The sequence below is a fragment of the Puntigrus tetrazona genome, chromosome 6 (genome assembly GCF_018831695.1).
Source record: "Puntigrus tetrazona isolate hp1 chromosome 6, ASM1883169v1, whole genome shotgun sequence".
Lineage (NCBI taxonomy): Eukaryota > Metazoa > Chordata > Actinopteri > Cypriniformes > Cyprinidae > Puntigrus > Puntigrus tetrazona.
Genome location: NC_056704.1, coordinates 26,207,003 through 26,231,645, shown reverse-complemented (window position 1 = coordinate 26,231,645; position 24,643 = coordinate 26,207,003). Strand labels below are relative to the sequence as shown.

Genomic DNA, 24,643 nt, shown 5'->3' with positions numbered 1-24,643 from the left:
AGCGGAGCCGTTTTTCTCTCCCGACGCGAGCCAGTCGCGTTAAAAAAAAGAGAAAGCCTCATACAAATCTTTTTGCGGCGAAAAAATAAGACACAAGGTCAAATTGAAACTCCTTTGCTGCTTTGTCTGCGTTGTTTGGAAAGGAGGGAAACCGGCTGTCAGGCGGGAAAGTAAATCTGCTGGAGTGTAATTGCAGGTACGGTGGAGTCTGTTGAAGTGTTTACTGAGAGAACGGTTTTAGGTTATCATCATTTCCTCCTCCTCGTGGCTTTACAGTCCTCTGACGTTCTTCATCCAGCACGCACAGTATATCAACAAGCGCATTTAATACCATGACAAATCAAATTAAGTAGACCCAGCAAGTTATGATAACTCAAATATTTGAGTAAGGCAATATTAATGGGAAAGCGAGCTTAATTTTTTATTATTAGCTAACAATATAATTATTCTATTCTTAAATATTAGGTATATTATAAAAATAATTTATGGGTACATACAAATATATACATGCATATACTGTGTATAAATATTTTTGTATTTCTTGCCATTTCTTAGTCAAATGCTAATACATGTGTGATTTGTAAGTGCATGTAATTTTTTACGTTATGAATTAAAAATTATTTTTAGAATTTCATTTGTATATATTGAAGTGCACAAATCTAGATAAATACATACAATGCAGATAAAAAATGTAATATTTATATTTTTAAATGCTGTGAAATATAATTTCTTTGTCAAACACTCAAGACTGCGATACTTGTTGAAAACAAGAAAATACATAACAAAACAAAAAGTATATAAGAATATTATAATATATTAGACAGAAATAATACACCATAAAATAACATTTGTAATTATTTTATTTTCCTTATATAGTTAAATACATAAATTGTTTGTCTAATGAATATAATTATTTATAAATGTACAAAAAAGTTCTTTTCCTTCTTTTTAAAATGAATTAATAAAATAAAATTCTCTTGATTTTCTTTCTTTATTTCCTTCGCTCTTTCTTTCTTTCTTTCTTTCTTTTTCTTTCTTTCTTTCTTTCTTTCTTTCTTTCTTTCTTTCTTTCTTCCTCTCAGAGTCTGCATTTCGTGTGATCTCAGACCGTATTTGAGTTCTTTCCCTTCTTCTCTTTCTCTTGCACCATCTGTGTGTTTATACTAACACGGTCTCAGTTTGGCATACTGGGACGAGTCTCTTCACTAATGAGACGCCGTGTGTTAAGTTTCTGTCCTGTTATTGGAGATCACGCTAGTTTGTGTTGCGTGTGTTTGTTTGAGAGTGTCATTATGTACTTACGTGTGTGTGATGTGTGACTGCCAATGGGAGCATATTGAATTGGACAGACTCTTGCTCGCTCTGGTTCAGTGGTGTGAGTGTGTTTGGCCCAGTTCATCTAGATCTCTTGGCCCGACCCAGACAGCAGACCCTCCTGCCTGCTGTTCCTTCTTCCTCCATCTCAACACACACACACACACATACACACACACACACACACACACACACACACACAATTTAAGTGTATTATTTTCTCTACATTTTGACCTAATTTCTTCTCCTGAAAGCTAAAGTCCGTGAGTCACTCCAGCATTTCACACTTTACTGAATACAAATGTTTACAGATTAAATTTAAACCTGTTTTGTTAATAATAGCCTACTGCATCTCAATAAGGGAGGTTTTAGCACAGGCCGTGTATCTAAATGCTGTTTTTCTTTTCCTTTGAACATATCGAGGGCATTTAAAAAAATGTTTATTGGTTCACTTTGCTTTGCCTTTATATTATTTTTTCAAAATGTAAACGTTATAAAAATATATATTTGACCATATATATGTTTTTTTTCTTTTTAGTCCTGCACTATTTAAATACGTAATAAAGTAATATAATTAGCTAAATGTCAAGCCTTTAAATGCTTGATATGTTAGGTATTACATATTTTACAATATTATTATTACTTTATTTTTTATTATTAAGTTTTTATTCAGTTATAATAAAAAAATGTACTGTTGTCTTTAAAATGTTTTATAAAAAATGAAATGAAAGTCAAGCCTAAATGCATGTATTTGTTTGTTTATTTGGATGAGTTAAAAGAGTTTGTATTCAGTTTTGATTTATTTAACACTTTGTGGTTTAGGTGCTTCCAAACATTTGACCAAATTGATCTGATTTAGTTTTTTTAATGCTGTTATTGACCTTCTTGGCATTTAGGGGGCAGTATTAGTGTTCTGACTGAATTGCATTATATTTTAGTCTTGATCACATTCTTAGACAGAAAGTAAACCGTGAACATCTTAATTTGTGTGTACTGATTTAAATCAGAAGTGTGTTCTTGTTTTATGAGATTAGTATCTCATAACTGTGTGTTTTATATCAAACACGCTAATGACTTTTTCAAGGGCTTTATAATTGTATTCCAAAAATACCAAGTATCACAGTTTTAAAACTAGGTTACACTAATGTCCCTTCCCTCTCCAGTCGACCAGCCCGTTCCATGCAGTGGTTTCTCACAGACGCCAGCTCTGTCCCAGTTCACTCAAGTTGACGTAAAACAGCGCTTGTGTTTTAGCCATTATCTGGTAACAGGGGAACATACAGCTTCAGACGCGGTGTTAGAGGCCCAGGCCTTTACTAAAGCCTCCGCCAGCTCTGTGTGTGTGTGTGTGTGTGTGTGTGTGTGTGAACGGATCCCTCTTTCTAGGGAGATTGCTATTGGCTTTTTGCCTAGTCCTCAGTTTGACATAGATGGATTTGTGGGTAATGGAGTCCCTGGGGTGGAGGGGATAAGTGGGCGTCCCAGGGGGTCAGATTACGGTGGACGGCACGGCAGTGTGCTGAGTCAGACTGTAAGACCAGACCTGCTGTGTGTAAATCACCGCTGAAAAGCGCTGACATTAGGAACAATGCTGACCCATAAGTCCACATCAGACTGTGTCCTGACTTGAACACTTTTTCACTTTGTTAAATTTAGTTAAATTCATGATGACAGTTTTTTTTAATGCAACAAACATATATTTTTTCATATGTGTTTGGATAAATGCCTGTGCAGTATTTTACTTTTTTTTTAAAAAATATAACAACATATTTTGGAATATTTAAAATCATATTGGAACTTTAAATGTTATTTAAATGTATGCATTTTATTAGTATGTCATGCGTATATGCTGCTGTGCTGCCAGTCTTATCAGAGAAATAAACAAACATTATTATTGAATAAGTAAATTAAATATATTAGATATTTATGTATGTATTAAATAGAATACATAATATTATTTAAATATGTTAATGATAATTTGTTAATTATCAAATGTTTATATTTATTAATAAAATATATTAATATTCTCTGTAAAATATATATTATTAATAAATGTATATTAACTATATAATTTATATTAATAAACAATACATAAAACACATTTCACCCTTATTAAAAAAGTTAAATATATTAAAATATTAGATATTTAAATAATTATAAAATAATCAGCTAAACAATTATGAAATTGTCAATAGTGTAATGATGTTAGTTTTGGTTTCACTTGACAATTACGTTTTTTTTTAACAGTGTACCAGTAGACTAGTTTTATGCTTGCTTAAAGTCTGCGTGAACTGGAAGTCTGCATATATTTTTATATTTGCGTATTATGACATACTTCTGAGAGAAACAGAACACTGAATGAGGAAAGCAGGGGGCGTCGCTTGTTTTTCCTACTCTGATTTGATTGGATGTACTCTGACAGTTGGAGGGCGTGGTAAAGGATGTTACGCTGACGTCATCAGAGAAGGCATGTTGTTTTAGCGGGGAGGAGCATTTTCAGATTTGGATTAAATATTACGAATGAAAAAATATTTTGGTGGATTGACTTGCATGCATGGATTGTTTACCACAAAAATAGCAATGTGAGACTTGCTAACTAATATTATTAACTAATATACTACTAAGATTTTTAAGAGTTCATTAAAATGGTGATTAATATTAATTCAATGGTCTGTTTCAGTGATTTAATGATTTAATTTATGACATGAAAAGTCAATAAAACATTTTACATATTTGTGTTTTGGTAAAAAATTTGGGTTGATTTAGGTATATCAGGTATTTAGGTTGTATCTTTATTCCTAGAATTAAAAATAGCATGAGAGAGGTTGATTTTCAGTGTTAGAATTTTTTATTAATTAATTTATTTTTAAAATTTTTGCTATCACACCATATTGAAAGGCCAAGTACCTCCACACATACATACATATCTATATATATCTATATATCTATATATATATATATATATATATATATATATATATATATATATATATATATATATATATATATATATATATATATATATATGAGAAAATTAACATTTTACTTATTGTATTGGCTTTCATATGTACAATCTAAACAGTTTTGCAGCTATATCTATATCATACGTAAAATATCAAAATACATTTTGTTTTGGCTGCAAAATTCTGTGTGCTTGATCACAAAGGAAATCGCTGCATGCCTGACCTCTGACCTTTGCCTCCCGCAGATTTATATCGACAAGAGAAATCATTTCGGTGTGGAGCGAAATACCCCCAAGCAGCTGGTGGAGAAGGTGGCAGGAGACATCGCCAAACTGCTCAACAGGAAACGCAAAGCTCTGGAGGTGAGCCGCGCTAACAATCGCTCCCTCCCAGCAGGAAGTCGAGCCGATGATAATCGCGGTGTAAAACTCTTTATGTGTTGCATTAAAAGGGGGAATCGATCCACTGTCTCTTTTAATCAAAAAAAAAATTGGATTTCTAAAAAAAAAATATTATCAATGCCCACTGTTCTCTATTAGCCTGCTTAACTAAGCAGGTAATGAGTTTGTCTTCCTCCAATCTGCTCCCTCTTCAGATCCACAGGACATGACACAGCTACATAAGATGAATTCGAGGACGAACAGAGCATCACATTTACATATTTCCATAAGAAGTGCTATGGTACTACCCTGTTTGCACCACGGTACTCTTTGAAGATCTTAAAGTGCCTTTCGCTGTGTTGGTTTGAGTCTTTCAGCGGCTGATTAAAACGTGGGGAATGTGCAGGCGCATGTGACAATTACAGCTGAAAAATGAGTGTTTATTAAGCTTCAGAAATGAATCATGTGTTTGGTAAGTAAAGCACTTCAGTACTTTTGACTAAAAGTAGCATATGAACACCGCCCGAGGTCTTTCACTGGGAGACACTCGGAATTTCTTATCATAAATTGGTGTTCGAGCGAGATTAGCTGAGATTCTCTAATGTGAGTCATGCCACGCAGAAGCGCAGGAGACTGCTTCACATTCTGGTGTGCTAGCTCGCTGAATGCTCCCTAATTTGTCTGCGACCTTCTAATGCATCCCAACTGCACTAATGTTGCTTTGATGGTGCGGATGAGAGTTTTATTTACCTTGCTGAGGATTTGCTTCTCTCCGGTTTCTCTTTAAGTGGCGTTACCTTCATAAGCATCATTGCAAAAATATTAAGGCAGATGAAAAGCGTAAATAAATGGAGCCGATAGATATCACCATACTTTCATGGTTGGTCGAATGATTGCATGAATAATGATTGCATGAAGTTTAATGCATTATGTAATAGAACGTGCCTTAATATGTATACATTTCCAGAACAAAAGAACATAGCCAAGCTCAAAATTCTTTTAGTTTTATTTTGTTGACTTATTTGAAGGTTGTTTTTTTTATTTATAGATAGGCATGACTTTTTATCACTCCATAGAGAAAATACTGTCAGCAGCCCCAACCAATCAATCGATCAATCAATCAATTAATCAATCACTCAACAAAGACGTTTTAAGAAAGAAAAAATCATTTGATTTATTAATTTGGTAAATTTAAATACCAATCCCATCTGTAAAACCTTCAGAATACACATAAAAAAAAATATATAATGTAAACTGATTTTGATAAAATGACCCTTAAAGGTACATCGTAATTGAAATGTGCAGATCCAAACAGAAGCGCAGTTAAATAATGTTAAATAATGCAGTTAAATAATGTTTTTTATTGTACTAGTTCCAAACTCCACATTATGAAAAGCCAAACAACAAACAAAATGTTTTGTCTGGTGTACCAAAAACTGTAATAACAGTCTTCTGTCATCCAAGAAGTTGGCTGAGAAAGCCAGAAAAAAGCAGGGAGACAGTGGGAGACAAAGTGCTGATGATTAAAAAAAAATGAGCCAAGATTATTGAATAATCCTAGCTCTATATGTTTCAGTGCTCAAACTCCTTGCCTTAAACTTGTTTTTCGACTTTAGCTTCTGTATACCATCTCAACAATTCTGGCCCATCTCTACCAGCAACTTTTATATTTACTCTACTAATGAAAAATTGTTTGTTTACGATGCTGCTTGTTGATTGAATTGGAGTTCTGTTCAGAAAACGCAATCAAACTATATTTCCCTCGTCATTCTGGATTCATTAGAATGCATTTTGGGACTGGCTTTTCCGCAAATAATGCAAGTGATGCAGATTTAAATGTGTGCCAAAATGAGACATCTGGTAAAGCAATGTCATTTTGCCTGCTGCCTGCTGAAGAGTGTAGCTCGTTGCCGTCTTGCTAGGCGGCTCGCTAGGGTTTGGAACGGAGCCGATGTTTCAGTGCTATGGAATTGAGTTGGTTGGCCACAAAGCGGGAGTGCTCCGAGTGCTTCCGAACAGCTTTCTTGACTGAACGGTTAAAGATAGGGCCCGCTGCTATCGGGGCCAGCAGTGTGTTGGCGACTAGACGAACCATCACCCAAAGCCCAGCAGACTCCCGACAACTGAGAGAAAGAGAGCGAGCGAGATAGAGAGATGGAGAGAGAGAAAATGGGCCCAGAATGAGAACGGCCCTTCAGGCGTCAGGAAATGCGAGGAAATGAAGTTCTGAAATCATTGATTTCAAAATGAGCTGCAGACGGGAGAAATCGAGAGGAAAGAGCGAGCGATGTAGGACGTAGGATGTAGAACGAGGTAAAGCAAGAGAGAACAAGCAAGAGAGGAACGAGGAGACGTCTTGTAATCTCATGATGAAGAGTTGGAGGGGATGAGTTTTGACAGTGTTTAATAGAAGCACATCGATGGATCATATTAAATCTTGTATTGTGATTTATGGTTGTTGAATCAGTGTTTGAGTGTCAACAAATTAGCTGCAATCTTATAATCGTTCACAGTCGAAAAAAATACGAATATATAAAAAATTGAAAAGCATGCACAAAATCAACAGAACTTAGGAAAGCTATAGTGAAAAGTCGTAAGCCATGAATTCAAAAATGTATTAGGGTTTTCTATAATAGTTATTCATTTTGGTTTAATGTATTAAACAGTTATTTTATATATATATATATATATATATATATATATTATATATACAGTTTATATATATATATATATATATATATATATATATATATATATATATATATTATATATATACAGTTATATATATATATATATATATATATTATTTTATATATATTTATATATATATATATATATATATATATATATACAGTTATTTATATATATATATATATATATATATATATATATATATATATATATATATATATATATATATATATATATATATACGTTTGAGTAAAAGAAAAAGAAAAGAAAAGAACAAAATTGAGTAAAAGAAATGCATTTTGCAGGTAAGTTACAGATTAGTTGAGAAACTGGTCCACACCTGCATTGACCCGGTTATTCACACCTGCTTCTTTAGGGCAGCGCTAATGAGTGTGAAAGATAGACCCCCGCGCCCCAATTCACGTCCTATCTGCCCTAAATAATATGTGAGATTAAGATTAGTGTGTCCCAAATCGTAGTCCTTTGAAAAATAGTTCACCAAAGCTGCCAGGAGGGCTTTATTAATGAGCAGAAATGCAATCAGAAAGAATGTCTGTGTAAACTATTTGTAAATTTGTTAAAAACGGATTTCTCGTAAACAGTTCTTACATAAATATCTGTTTGAATTGGCTCTGTGTCAGTTTCCTCGTAAATAGTTTTTGCATTTTGTGTAAATAGTTGAAATTTTTACATTTAAATTGAGTTTATTGTGTACTTATTTAATGCCTGTGTAAATTGTAAAATCTATACGTTAATTGTCTCATTGATTTGGCTTTGTACATAGAGGATTTCTGGGTAAATCATTCATAAAATCATATCAAATCTTGTGCATAATAAAATTGTGTACATTATTTCTGAATGTAAATGTTTAGCTTTGAATTGGCAGTATAAGTAGCAAGTATCTACATAATCTGTTCATAAAGCCATTCTGTAAAACTAGCACGCCACTCTCAAATATATTGTTACATTTAGCTTATTATGCAGTATGCATAACATATTTCTGTGTTATACGATTAATTAGCAAATTCACTCTCTTAATTGTTTTGAATTGTTGATAGTAAAAAATATTTATTGCATAGAGTTGTGCATAATAAATCTGCACGCTTTATTATGAAATGATAGCTTTTTAATTAACACATTTTTATGTCAATTGTTTGCAAGGCAGCATAGAAGTACGTGCACGTCAACTTCGTTCGTCAAACCTTTCTCACCAAAACTGTTGCATTGGCTCGATTTTTATTTAACCTGATTTCAGCTCTTACCGCATTTGCATGTACAGCGTATTTCTACGCGAACCTTTGTAAATGGATTCTAAATGGTTGATGGACATAAATGGTTGCATTCGTGAATGAGATCCCTCTCCGCTCTACTTCTTTCCAGCCTTTTTTTGTTTTACCCTGGAAGCTTGAAGTGCGTTTGGGTCGGCCATGTTGTCCTGAAACGAGCGGCTTCCTGTCCGCGGCTGCATTTAGTAGAGTTTTAATGATCTGAGACGGGCTCCTCGTGAAGTGCTGCGCTCGCTGAGAGACACGGAACCAGCGCTTGTGTGTCAGTGTCCCGCCGCGTATTTTTAGAAGCTCTTAAATCTTTATTACTGTGACCGCGGTGCGTGTGACTGACAGATGTCAAGGCCGGGGCTGGGGAAGCTGTCATGTAAACGAACAGTGTTGCAGCCGTACGGCTCGCAGCTGAGCTCAGCTTTGTGTCTCTCGCCCTTTCTCTCTCTCTCTCTCTCTCTCTCTCTTTTTATGGATTGCTGCCCAAACCAGCTGATACTGCAGAACAGAATCTGTCAATCAAACCCAGCGCATGGCATCACTTACGTTATGTCACTAACAGGCTCGTGATGTCATACTCTCTCTCTCTCCTAATACAAGCTAATGCAGTCAAGCAGACTCGAAAGCATCATTTCCAGCGGCCGGTGGACTCTGATGAGGACCGATATGATGAACTGGCACAGATGCATCACGTGAAAATCCAGTATGACATCGTGTAAGCAGACACGCGAGGGAAGCAGGCGTATTGCATTAGAGCGCGCGCACTTCATCATATCGTGTTTTTTTAGACTGAGATACCCTGGTGGGCTCTCCTCTGCCTGCGTTTAATTGGCCGGCCCCACTGATCTTCGTACTTGCTAAATTTATCCCGTGCTCTCTGCCGCCCCTAAAAATAAACACACAATTAATTACTCCTGCTGTTTCACTAATGAGAGGACGGTTTTGATCGGCCTCATCAGACAGGAAATACTCAGTAGGGCAACACGGCGCTTTCGTGTTTCTGTAGGGGAACATTAACAGGGACGGGCAACACTTTATGTTAACTTTGTTAATTACGTTAACAAACATTAGCGTGAAAACAAACAGCCCTGACTCTGTGTACTATACTACTCAATGCTTTTGAAAGAAAGCTCCGTGGAAATACTGAAATGAAATAACCTTTCCATTTTTAAAAGTGAAGTTTGTATTGTTGTTTTTTTGTTGTTGTTGCAGCGTATGACAGTTTTCATACAAATATAAAAGCATCGCTGTTTTGATAATAATAAGAAATGTTCGCTAATCAGCATATTTGAAGGATTTCTGAAAAATTATGTGACACGGAAAACTGGAGTAATGTTGCTTTGCATCACAGAAATACATGACATTTTAAAATATATTCAAACTGTTTTTTTGAAATTGTAATAAAACTTCGCAATATTTATTAGTTTTACTAAAAATTCATATATAAAGTTTATAATAATAATAATAATAATAATATATATTATTATATAATTATAGAAATATGAATTATTATTATTATAGATTATTATATTATAATATATAATATTATTATACAATTTTATGCACACTGGTTTATAAAATCATTGACTGCTTCATGTGATTTCATACATTTAATATATATTGATATGTTAAACATTATGATACATTATTTACTGATGTTAACTTTTCATGGACAATAAATTATTTAGTCATAAAAATCATTTAAGAGAGTTACATGGTTGTTGAGTTATATTTTAGTTTTTTTTTTTTTTTTTTAAATTGATGGTAAGGTGTAAGGTATGCAATTGGATATTGACTCAATCTATTTAGGGTTTATTTTATATTTGATCTGCTTTGTAGACTTGATTAGACTAGAAAAAACACTGCATTCTATCTTCATAAGCTTCCCTAGCTGATGTAGTTATCAGAGGTGTGGAAAACTACGTATTGACCAGTTAATTGCTCCTCCTTTAGGAAAGCCTGTATAACTAGGCTGCTAACTGGAGTGTTCTTAACTGAACAGTGAACACACACCGCTCTTTCTCCGTGTGCTTTATCATTCCCGAGGACAGCAGGTGCTGTATCATTCATCAGTACAGTCGAGTTTGTCACTTGTACAGTTCACCTGACCGTGCGTCATGCCGCGACTCGTGTGTTTTTTCAGTCCGGTCATGTCGTCGCTCGGTGAGTGATGAATAAAGGGAAGCGTGACCCAAAGTTCACTCTCGCCGGGTCACAAACATGGCACCCAGAGGGAGCTGGAGACTGCGACCCAGGCGACAGACAGTCAGTCGGTCTCTGTTTAGTGCTGGAAGCTCCATCTACTCTAGAGACGCCTTCGCTGAGATGCTTCCTATTGGTTACTGTAAAATCGAGAGTTTATGGAGCTGAAATAGTCTAAAAATGTATGCGTTTGGAAAATAGTATTCACTAATTCGTAAGGCAATTCACAAAATAAGTTTATATAACTCATGGACTAGTTCACACTGGCAAAAAATGATTTGCAAATGTACAGTAGCAGAATAGGGTTTACAACGGCAAAGCACAATGCACAAATATAAAGCTATGCATTAGCGAAGCATATTTTAGCAATATAAATTATGTTTGTGAATGTCAATTAGTTTCTAGATTTTTGAATCATATTTTGTAAATGCATTTATTTCACAATGTTTCTTTTTAGCACCGTACTGTGATGTCTAAGCAAGTGTTTATATATTTTTTAATTTAATATTAAATTAATATAGTATATTATGTAACATTATGTCCTATATTAGAACATTATTATATTAGTATATTAAATCAATGCACATTTAGAAATTTTTAGCTAAATATTTTGCTAAAATTTTATATTTAAAAAAAAAAAAATATATATATATATATATATATATATATATATATATATATATATATATTTTTTTTTTTTTTTAAACTCTACTTAAACTAAAAATTTGTTTTTGTCTTGTACAGTAATATACACTTATACAGTTTTTTGTTTGTTTTATTTTTTTAATTATTTTAAAAGATAACTCTCAATTAGTTCCAAACCTTTATGAGTTTTTTTTTTTTCTTCTGTTGAATAAAAGAGTATTTTAAAGATTACAGGTAAGCATACGTCCCACGGATTTCCATAAAATAATAATAATAATAAAAAGAAAAAAACAGCAACGTGGAATTCAATGGGGACCAACATCTGTTTGGTTACCGATATTGAGAGCGAGCAAATGATGACAGAGTTTACATTTTTTCCCCTCTGGAAAGCAAATCCATTTAATTGCCGTTGTCTTTCAAATGGTATAAAATCGTCTTCGAGCTAATGGTGACAATATATGAGTTCCCGTTGATCCGTAGTGCAGAAAAACTCCAGGATGCGGAGCGGTACTTGCTTAGTCAGGAGGAGGCGAGTATGACGATGACAGATGGAGGAGTTATATTGAGAGGAAGGCGGCGTTGGGGGCTGCTAATGTATGCAGAACAATCGCACGACTTCACAGCGCTAATCTACATGCGCTAGCGCACTTACTTTAATAAACTTTCCTCCATTTGCAGTCTTGCCGTAAAGCGCACTCCCCGACCGTACTGTTCCCAGACTTATCATTGGCCTGAAGTTTGTGTCCACCGGTACGCCGCTAACAAAAGCGGTGCGATTGTGCTCCCCCGCCGTCCAAGCGCCTCAGAAGAAGAGGAAGAAAAAACTAAGAAAAGCAATTTAGTTTTCAATTTCCTGCAGGCCCACGGTGAAGCGGTTATAGTGCTCCGGTCCCTTTGGAAAGGGAGAGAACTAGGCCGCAGTCTCCTTGCACGAAAATAGCACACATCAACATCAGCGCGCCGAAATCACACAGAAGCGCTCGAAACGTTTGACTTGAATAGCTGTAAATTATCCGTGCGCTTCCTGTTCAGATCGTAGCAGTCTTCAGAGCACACTTCTGTGAATTACGACATCAAAGCAGCACGTTCCTCTCAGATCTACAACAGGTTTGTTTTAATTGGTCTCAGAAATCCCAAATGAGACCGCTTAAATATCGGAAATGTTTCTTGAGCGGTGAGATTAAATGGAGAATCCTGCTTCTCAGATGTCTCTCCCATGCGAACTCGTATGCGTAGAATCTAAAGTTTCAGAATGTATCTCGCTGAATTGGTTAACCGGGGTTATGATAGTTACCCAAAACTGAAGCTAAAGCTAAAATTTCAATCACTAAATCTAAAAAACTACCACTACTAAAATCTCAGCTAAAAATGGCTAAAACACGCAATAAAATTACAAAAAAGTAAAATTTAAAATATTCAAATAAAACCTGATTTAAAATATCATTAATAATATATTAATTTATATATATTTTTTATATATATATTTATATTTATATATATATATATATATATATATATATATTTTTTTTTATTTTATTTTATTTTTATTTTTTTATAGTGACAAAAATAACACTTCTGAAATATTAATTCATGTTAAATTACTAATCAGTGCATCTGATAATATCGTTTAATAGACCTGATCTGTTTTACCTTTGAAGACTTAGTGTGTGTCAAACACTGATTCATGTATGTTTACTTGTACTTTTCCAAAGCACGATTAATCAAAGTAACATCTGAGATATGGTTAAATAAAAGTTTTTTGAGCTTTGAAAGAGCAACCACACAACACAAGCCTTTTCCATTGTTGTCCTCTCTTTCTTCTGATTTGTATTGCTCTCCATCTCACTATTTCTCTCCCTCGACTCGTCTTTTTCTCTAGTGTTCATCACACCACCCTCTAGCCTGTGTCATTCAGATCTATGAACATCCATTAGCAACCATCTGTTACCACCTGCAGCAAAAGCCATTACACCTCTTTCCTGGCCTCTCTCTCTCTATCTCTCTTTCTTTCTCTCTCTCACACACACACACACACACACAGTTGTACACTTAGAGCTGCTCGTTGCCATGCTAAGCATCATGCTCGGCTTATTAGACAGATGAACACCTTTATGATGCTGAAGCTGCAGGTCAGAACATCCGCCGATCAACGAGTCGAGCTCACTCACCTGCCGGTGTTAAAACATCACAAACCTTTAAGCAAATCAGCTCTCAGCTAGTTCATCCTTTAAACTAGACCTAACTAGATGGATCTGGTTTCACTTCAAATCATTACCTGTGTCACATTACACCCCAAAATCATAAATTATATTCATTAAAAAAATGAAATTAAAGCCTGTTAGAGAATTCAAATAGAAAGCATTTTTTTTACATTCATTTTATAAAAATTTAGCCTACAGGACAATTAAGATATTTTTTTTTTTTTTTACAATATAATAATGATAGTGAAGTAATTTTATTCTGCATGTTTCATACTACTTTTTTAAATTTAAATTTTCATTTATTTTAAATGTTTTATTGTTATATTTCTGCAATATGGTATTTTTTATTACAGAAGAAAATTAGGTGGGTTTTTTTAATTATATTTTATTTGCATTTAAATTAGGTGTTTACTATCATTAAAATAAGTGCAAAAATGCAGAACATCCTGAAAAAAATGCCTATTTTGCCCATGCGCATGCATTTTTAAGCAAAATATTATTATTATAAATATAGCCCAAAACACATTATTTTTTGGGCTATATTTATATTTATCATATTATCATGATGTATAGATACGTATTTATTTCAAAAAGTCAAAAAGCACAGTTTAAGACAATATTAATATTATATCCAGATTTTCCATCATTTTTTCTCTTCTTATTTAGCAATTTCCAGGGTTACAACTTGCTTTGGACGTTACCATAACGGCCACCAAATATAATGACTTACTAAACAGAAACTTTAAATGCAACTTCATCATCGCCATGCATTTATACGTAATTCATATTTTTGAACTATCCATCTCTCAGAAGAATTGAACGATGCATTAATTTAAACAGAGAATAACAGCAGAAATCTTGAGGGAGCGGCGAGATTAATCAAACTAGAATCTGTTATTAAACCTGGATTAAAGCCTATAATAAGACGCCGCGTTAAAAAAAGGAAATGCTAAAGAAGCCAAAGCTCTCAGTATTTCAAAAACAATCTGCATTTCTTCACACTAATCCACTGATTCCAAGTTTTTAACGGGAGAGCTCTCACGCGGTCCTTGGTGTGTATCGATCGGTTGTCTTAATTGTTACGAGACGCTCCTGAGGAGACAGAAATGGCTCCTGTGTTTGAGCAGTTGTTCGACTAGCATCTGTTCGCCGTGCTCCCGCGTTTCCTGTGGAAGAGGGAGACAAGGGCGCCAAAATGAATAGAAATCAGCACTCCGAGCGTTTTCTGTAGAGACACGTGAAACATGTAACTAAACGTCTGAGTGCGGCGTGACAATTATAGAGTATCTCCTAAAATACCAACTGTATCTGAAGTACACAAACAATGATTTTCTCTTTTTTTCCTGTTGTTTTCCGCGGATGCGTTTAGAGTCTGTTCAGCTTGTTGTTTTCTCGGCTGCGGGCTACAGTTGAAAGAGATCGCTTTGTGCAAAAAAGGGCTTTTGAAAATGTTCCCCTTTATTGTCTAATACGAACAGCGGCTCTCTGCTGAATGGCAAATAAAGAGTGAAGAGTGTGGAGCTTGTGGGAATGAGAGAGATACAGGCATGTGCACTGGGAGATTCACACGGCCTTCACAAACATTATACTTCACTAAACATTATATTATGTGAAACAACAAAAAAAATCATCACGGCATTTGGTTTGATCAGTCTGTATTTTATTTGTTTCTTTTTGATATATTTTTTCCAATTAGTTTTATTTATATTTTATTCATTCATTCATTCATTCATTCATTATTTAACTATAATATTATGTGAAACAGCATATGCAACAACAAAAAAATCATCATGGCATTTGGTTTGATCAATCTGTATTTATTTTATTTTATTATCTTTTTTCCCAATTTATTTTATTTATATTTTATTAATTCATGCATTTATTAATTCATTCATTATTTAACTATAATATTATGTGAAACAGCATATGCAACAACAAAAAAATCATCATGGCATTTGGTTTGATCAATCTGTATTTTATTAGTTTTTATATATATATATATATATATATATATATATATATATATATATATATATATATATATATATATATTTTTCCAATTAGTTTTATTTATATTTTATTCATTCATGCATTCACTAATTCATTTATTCATTCATTCATTCATTATTTAACTATAATATTATGTGCAACAGCATATGCAACAAAAAAAAACAAAAACATGGCATTTGGTTTTATCAGTCTGTATGTATTTTATTTTGTCTTATCTTTTTCCCAATTTATTTTATTCATATTTCATGTATTCATTTGTTCATTCATTCATTATTTTATTACTGATTCATCATTTTATGTTAAAAAGTTTTTTTTATTTCATAGTGTTTTTGACGTGCGCTTGAAAGTCATACAATAAGTAAAAAAATTTGACTTAATGTTGACTTTAATTTGAATTTAAAAATAGCTTTCTAGCATCTTTTCACTTTGTCATACTCTTGTGCGTTATCTAACAAAACATTAAAATACATAATGCAAAATATTGCTGTGAAAATGCAAGAAATTAGGTTAAAGCTCAATTATTCTTCTTTCCATCTTTCCAAATGTTTCTCCCCACCTCTTACAAAAGAACATTTCAGTGTTTATCACTGACTGAAAAATAGAAGATATTCACAGTGTAGCTGAAAAAAAAATGCACATGGTCTGATTTTCTTTATTTCTAAGAATAATTTGACATTGTATGCAGTCTTTTTTTGTATTCTTGTATGTACATGCATCTGTGTGTCTGACTTGTCCTTTTTGAAGAGTTGAGCTTTCACTGTCACTTTATTCCTGCTTTCTTCTCTTTCTGCCAGTGACTAGTAGGAGGAGACGGTCGGGCTGTAGTCGCTCTCAGACAGGGTTTGATCAGGAGTCTGTCCGTAACACACACACACACACACACACAGACGGAAGGCTTTCATGTCACCATATAAAGTTGTTTGATGAGCAAACGGCAGCACCACGGGGTCGGTCACAGTCAAACAAGGTCTTTGATTTCCATTTCAGCAGCTAAACGAAAGTGCTTGTGTAAAAAAAAGACAGAAATCGCAGCTGTGGTGAGAATAATACAGGGCAAAAAAATCAATTTGGTAATCAGTATTGTTTGTCCACACTTCTCCATCCAGTCAGTTTTAAAAGGATAAAATCAATTTTAAAGTTAAAAAATAATGTGAGGTTAGTAAGGTTTTTTTTTAAATTAATTATTATTTTTTGTTTAGAATAAATTAGAACAAATTTGCTAATTAATATCTAAATTATTAAGAAATGTTAACATATGTGTGTGTCATATATATATATATATATATATATATATATATATATATATATATATATATATATATATATATATATATATATATATATTATTTATTTTTTTTATTTATTAATTGAATAATTGAGAATTAAATAAATGCAAATAAATTCACAAGTTACCTATTAGCAGAAGTTATCCTTTATTAATTAGATAAATTAATAAATGAGAATTAGTACTGTAAAAATACCGCATCCAAAATAAAAGTTATTTGTTTGCGTAACATATGTGTGTATATTATGTGTAAAGAAACACTGATGCATTATATATTTGAGATATTTACATGCATATATTTATATCATTTATATTATGTATAAATATAACATCTAAAAATAAAATAAAATTACATATGTACATATTATGCATAACAACAAAAATAATATATTTACACATAATGACAAATGTTAAATAAAATAACTTTTTTCTACATGTATTTAAATATACCTAATAAATATACATAGCACATACGCATATATAATGTAACAAATACTTTTAATTTTCAAATTAATCATTTGATAGCACTAATTTTATATATATATATATATATATATATATATATATATATATATATATATATATATATATATATATATATATATATATATATATATATATATATATATAGAAAAATAACAAAAACACATATATTATCCATTAGCAAAAATACATTTGGTTAGAGTGGAAGAAAGATTGAAAAATAAATTATACCCATAAGACAAGAGTAAGACTGTAAGAGTAAGAGTAATATGTTTCCATTGTTTTGCCATGTTTCATTGGTTGGCACTAGAGCTGATAAATTATCATTCAAAAATGAATTAGACTCAATATTTTAGTCTTGCATTGTCTTTTTAAGTGGATCCTTTTAAAGTGGCCTTCATTAGCAGTCCGCTGGCTCTACGGATTGAACCTAATTAGTTGAAGCACTAACCTTTCCGCCTCGTTCTGTAGCCGTCCTATCTCTTACGCCTCGCTATGTGGCTATGCAAATATCCCGAGACGTGAGGTCAGCGGCGAGCATTAGCCTGGGTTTCTGTCCGCGAGAACGCCTAATCTATGCTTCACCTCTTCTTATCTCGCCGCCCGGCCGCTCGCCGCTCTCCGCTGAAGGAGAACGCCGCTCTCCACGGCCTTCAGGCTCCAGAGACTTCTGCCGAATTATCATCAGCGCTTCCCCGTCTCTCCCGCTTTCCTCTCTCTAGTTCTGTCGGCCTGGCTGTCAGATTCGGAGCGCAGACTGTGTTTTCAGGCTTGAAGGTCAGCGTGTGGGAAGTCTGGAGGATTAGCTTAGTGGCACAAATAGTGCGCACCGGAGACTCGTCTCATTCGATTGTATTTTTTTAAGGGAGCGACCAGCATATGCCTCGACAAATGCTGATTTTTGGCCGCGCTCAAGTGTTTTATAGTCTTCGTCGCAGATTTCTAATGTCCCGGAGTTTCATTCGTTCGTTTTCAAGCTGGAGATTGAGGCCCAATACGCTTTTAACTTTCACCTCTCTCGCGGCCGAAAGAATACGATGGCACTGTTTATTTATTGAATAAATGATAAACCTTCTATCTTTCTCCTTTCATAAGCGGCGATGCTTCTGAAAGCTGCCAAGGCATTCAGTTTTGTGAATTTATACGCAACGTTTGGGGTCGCCGAGCTGATTTTGCTGCATTTATATCTAAAAATGCAGTAAAAACAGTAATATTGTAAAATAACCCTTTTCTATTTGAACATATGTTCGAGTGCAATTGATTTCTTTGATGCAAAGCTGAATTTTTAGCGCATCCGATGTGTCTGATTTACGCTGATCATGTAGTATTTGCCGTAATAATAGTGATGCCTGTCTTAAAACAACGTCTCCAGTCCAAGATGCATGAGGCAGCAGCTTGTCTGAGATTACAGCAGAAGTGGCGCTTGATTTGTTACACCAGCGCACCACGTTATCGCTCAGAGTCTGAGGCCGAGTCATTGTTTGATATTATAAATGATTGTCTATTAGAGTGGATGATTGTTTATTGTGCCCTAATCCCCTCATAAATAACAGGCTGCTCCATCCGTTTACAGCAGCAGCGAGTCCCGGTTCAGCCCCGCTGTCAGAGAGCGCTCCAGACGTCTGCCCGCGCCTGACAGCTTGTCATTTTTTGACTCTATCTCACTGGGTGAAGACCTGACTGTCACATTGATTGGCAGATTGGCTTTTTGCATGTTTTTTCGAGGCATAATTCAGGTGCTTGTATATTTGCTAATTTCCTTCACGCTTTTAGCTGCCGTGTTGCAGATGCGTGCGCACGGTCTAAAATCGGACGAGCAAACAAAACACAAGTAAAAAAAAAAGCAAAGTAGTATACGGTGAGTGTATGGAACGGTGTTGCATTTGAAAATGCGACAGATGTCTTTAAAACTTTGCAATGTGAATGGCTTATAAATCGGTCATCAACAAGTTTCCCTGTTGTTTTTAAATTTTTAGTTTATTGTTTGAAAGCAAAGAAAAACAACCATAAATATTAGTACTGTAATTATTGTTTTTTTTATTATTACTAGTAGTAGTGTTTAGTAGCAGTAGCACTAGGAATAATAATATTAATAGTAATAATAGTAGTAGTAGTAATAATCATATATACTTATATAAATTCCATTTATTAATTCTATTCAGTTTATTTCTGAAGCACATTTAAATACACCAGAAAATACCTAAATTCCAAAAAAAGGATAATTTATTTTATATTAAATATATTATGATTATTATTAGCTTCTTTACATGTATTTATTATTTTGATATTATTTATATTTTTTTAATTTAATTTTAATAATGTAGTTATTAATAATCATCATCATATGGATTTCAATTATTAATTCTATTTTGAGTTATTTTTAAAGCACATTTAAATAGACCACAAAAGCATCCACACACACACACACACACACACACACACACACACACACACACACACACAAAACAGCAAATCCAGAATACAACAAAGAAGAAAGTATGGATTATATATCTAAATTATTATATAATATTATTGTTATTATTATTATTATACAAATACATATACAGGTATTATAATTATATTTATATATTATAATAATAATAATAAATCACATACAATTTCATGACCCTAAAAAAAAAAAAATTTTTTGTCGTAAACTTTTCTGAAGTCACGGGTCATAGGGAGGTGTGACGATGATTATTTTCAGGCCCCGTCTGTATGTTTTTTTTTTTTTCTCAGCAGACCATCACATTAGTCGTCCCGCCGGCTAAATGAACATGTGAAATGAGTTCTACTTGCTGATTGGTTTACGGCTTATGTTCATGTAAAGCCTGCAGGAGAAAGGCCAACTTTGACCTTGACTAAATAACCTGTGGGATGCGTGTAGATTGCCTCTCGCTCCTTTTCTACTTCAGTTTTTTTTTTTTTCCTTTCCCTGTCCTTCATCTCGGTCTCTCTCTCCCGAGATCTCAGACTTCAGTAATCCAAGTGGCTCAAGATAAAAGCGCTGGCGTTGACTCCAGTGTCTTCACTGCTTTAATACAAATTAATCCCCCTCATTGATTACAAACTTACAAGCTTATGCACAGCTTATCACAATAAGCCTCTACCTGGTTTAAAGCGTTCACCCGTGCTGCGCCGTGCCACACTCGTGTCCATTTGCACGTCGATGCACGTGTTGCTCGATAGACTCTTTTTGTTTTTAATTCTTACATCTCATGAGATTTCTTTATCCTTTTCGTGAGACGTCTCTGGTGTCTCCACTGATTATTAGAGGTGTTTGCTAAGTGAAGAATCACTATTATGATTGTTAGGGACTGAACTTTGGTGTAACCCGTGTTTGTGGATGTTTCTACTCTTTAAATTATACACCACTCTTATTATTGAGTTACTGCACTGAGATAAACGAATCATAAAAGATTTACAGATAAGGTGAAAAGTGGTTGTGAAAAGCTAAATGATATATAATTATATCATTGTTATTACATTATCCTCTGGGATATTTGCTTTCTCAATAGCAACCTTTGTATTTGCATTATCCATTAAATGCTATATTTGATTATAAAATATTATTATGTTGTTCTTTAGAATATTTGAATATATTCCTTGGCAGTTATTAATTTATTTATGTAATTAATCGTATAAATGTATTATATAATATATTAAATTATATCGTAATAAATCATATAATTAAATGATTCACGCCAATATTTGCTTTCTAATTTTTTTATCCCTAAAATATATTAATTTATTTTTTATTATATTATATTATAGCATAACATCGTAAAATCATGTAATTATTTTATTCTCTGCCTTATTATATTATAGTATATTGTAATGCAATGATCATTATTCAGAAACTGTGATGATATAATAACAGTTGTTAAGATAATATGTGTGAAGTATTGTGAATATTGAGAAAATCTTCATGGATAAAATCCATGCGCTAAACGACCGTAAAGTGCGGTTGAATGTTTTGTGAAGTTCAGCTGTGTGTTTGCTGATCTCTCAAGGTATCCAGGCTTCATCAAAGGCATAACAAAGATCTGTGAGATTTTATGGGACGCAGATACATTTGGGATATACCAGAACATTTCAAAGATCGCTCAGGATGTAGACAGCATTTACCTCGAGTTGTCTGCCATGTTGCATTACTTATGACTGATTTCCCAAAAGCACTTTATCAAAGTGTGAACATTTGAATTCATTATGAATTCAGGCCGTCTGAATGTGTGCTGTATTGTAGAAAATACGCACTATTACAGTACTGATTCACTGCATGCTGCACAGTGTACACCATATAGAGCTTAAAATGAAAAAAAGTTTGTGCAACATACCGTTATGCGACATTCATTGAGCTGCATTCTATTGATGGCTTGACATGTATATATGTATATATAAATAAATATTATATATATATATATACACACACACACACACACACAATATATATATATATATATATATATATATATATATATATATATATATATATATATATATTTTTTTTTATAAATAGCTTATATATTTTTCACATTTCATTTTATAATTATATAAAGGTTTGCTAATTTTAAATATTTCATACATTTTTTTACAAGCATAATATATTACATAATATAATTAATAAGTACAAGCAATAGACCTTACTGCGTTAATGCTTCTTTTAAAACATGAAATGGTTAACACGCGTAAAGCACGATGAACTGATTTCAAACATTGCACTCATTTGTTTAGGTCGTTCTACTAACTAGCAGCAGCAGTGAATGTTAATTCTAGAAATCCCAGAAATGCATGGCTCTGCAGCAGAGTTTTGGCCGTATCATCTCAGTCGATCTCACTGCCAGTAGCGTCCCTTTTCCATCTGTCTGAACTTTTCTTCCTTTCTCTATTCGTCTCTTTCCATCTGTCTCAGTCATTTTATTCTCTCTCTCTCTCTCTGATGGATGTAATGTGGGGGTTGAATGGAGAGATCGATCAGGCGCTGTGCGTTGAAGCAGTCAGGCTGCTGGGCCTCTGCGAGCGCAGATTATTTCCCAAATTATTACAGCCGCCAGATGCTTGTCAGAAGACTCTCTCCGTCAAGGTTAGACTCTCTCTCTCTGCCTCCCTCTCTCCCTCACTCTCTGTTTACTCCTCTTTTGTCTTCTTTTTCTCTCTTTTCTCCTCTGGTCTTGTCAAGACATTAGCATAAAGTTTCCACACTGCAGCTCATTTTGGCCAAGTAGCGCTCACTTAGACAGAAAACGGTGCGATGCCGATGATGGATGGGTTGTGATGTCACTATACAGCCAAGACGTCACATTAATATTAATTAGCTTATGCTGATAGACTTCGAAAGACCACATGGTCACAAATTAATATTCACGATCCAAGTCAACAGATTTATACAGGGACATGATTGGCAGGTCATGTGTGACCTTGCAGACTTTTTTGTTTGCTTATTTATTTATTGTCAAAATATTTTTAATATTTAATTTTTTGCATAATAGCATTTACATTTAGTCATTTAGAAGACGTTTTTGTTCAACGCGACTTTAACAAGTCTCAGTTAGCTTAGTTAGCTAAAAAGCTGAATATGAATAGATTTAGAAGCGTTAGAGGGTCAAATAAAAATAGAGAAAGATGAAAAATAAAACTAAAAAAGAAATGAGTTTTTAGCCAATTCTTTAAAGGCACTATATTATTGGATTTTGGCTCTTGTAAAGCATGCAATACCATAGTATGTTTGCAGACAGTTGCTAAGTTGACATACCAGTTTATCTGAAAATCAGTGCTGCAGTCTGTTATTCTCCTTTGAAAAAGTGCGTTCCGATCCGGAATGTCTGCCTCTGTTTTGTTTCGTAAAACCCGCCCACTGCCAGTTTACCCAATCGCGTTTCAGAACCTTGGGTTGCCAGGTGCCGGAAAACAGTGTACATTTCATTTCAATCTCGGAAGCTGGCAAACGAAAGAGGTTTGCGCGGGAATCTGGCAACCTGCGTGTGTGTCAAGTCTGAGTAGGAGGTAAAAAAAAACTATATTTTTGAATTTGGACTGCAATGCTTAGTTTAACCGCTCGGTGTCAATTATACATACAACACCTTTAAGATGGCTAAGGATGTATATATACAGAATATGTGTCTTTATATATACAAAATAAATATGAACAGTACACACACATATATTATGCAAACAATAACTTTTATTTTACATGCGATTAATTGTGATTTATTGTTTGACAGCATTAATGGGGATTTTAATGACTAGTAGTGGTTAAAAAAAAAATAATAATAATTTTATATATATACATATATATATATATATATATATATATATATATATATATATATATATATATATATATATATATATATATATATATATATATATATATATATATATATATATATATAATTGCATACAGTCAGTCAATAGGATAGGAAGTTGGCGTTTTCATAAAGCTCTTGATTGATTGCTGTTTCTTCTCTGTCGTCTTCACACTGTCCCTTTGGTGTGTTTTTCGTCATAGTGGCAGTCAGAGTAATTCCTGCTGGTGTAAGGAATGTAATTACACTCCGCTGAAGTGATTATGATCGCAAAATGTGCATTATTTGCCCGAGACAGAAATAAAGAGCTGCTTTGGATGTAGATTTTATAATTACGCAATAGCAGGTCCACAATTGGCATCCAAAAACACAAATATCTCCCCCATTAAAATCCTGCGGGCTGAGCAGCCGTTAATCAGCTTATGTGTTTCCTCTCAAGTGATTACGCCGCTCTAAACACTACTACAGAACGAGCAAGGGACGTTACCTACTAAAAACACATCTCACTCAGCTCCTGCTGCATATTCAAGCGACTTCTGATGAAGATGTTTGTTTTTCATTAGGTTTGCACATTTGAGTTAACTTTTCGAGATTAATTAGCTGAATGTTTAATGCCTCTAAATTGATTTAATGCAGTTTACGCGTTCACCTCATTTGACGTTTAAACCGGCTTTATTTGCTTCTGTCCTCCTTCTAAAGACTGATGGGAATAGAAGCTCAGGCATGCATGTTCAGTTCAGTCTCATTTATTTATAAATCTAATCCAGATGGGACTTTTAGCAAAAATACGATCATTTGCAAGCTTTTTATGGCAGAACGTAATTATCGTTGAGCTCAACAGGTATGAAATATCACCTGCGAGCAGAATCACATGAGATCTGCACCTG

At 33.8% G+C, this 24,643-nt stretch overlaps 1 protein-coding gene across 2 annotated transcripts in view; it reads left to right on the top strand.

Annotated features, from left to right (window-relative positions):
• Window positions 1–24,643, top strand: part of cacna2d2a (calcium channel, voltage-dependent, alpha 2/delta subunit 2a) — a 177,953-nt gene that overhangs the window by 41,756 nt on the left and 111,554 nt on the right. For both annotated transcript variants that reach the window (XM_043241387.1, XM_043241386.1), the window contains exon 3: window positions 4,523–4,639. In XM_043241387.1, coding sequence (XP_043097322.1) covers window positions 4,523–4,639 — 117 coding nt within the window. The remainder of the gene's footprint in view (window positions 1–4,522; window positions 4,640–24,643) is intronic.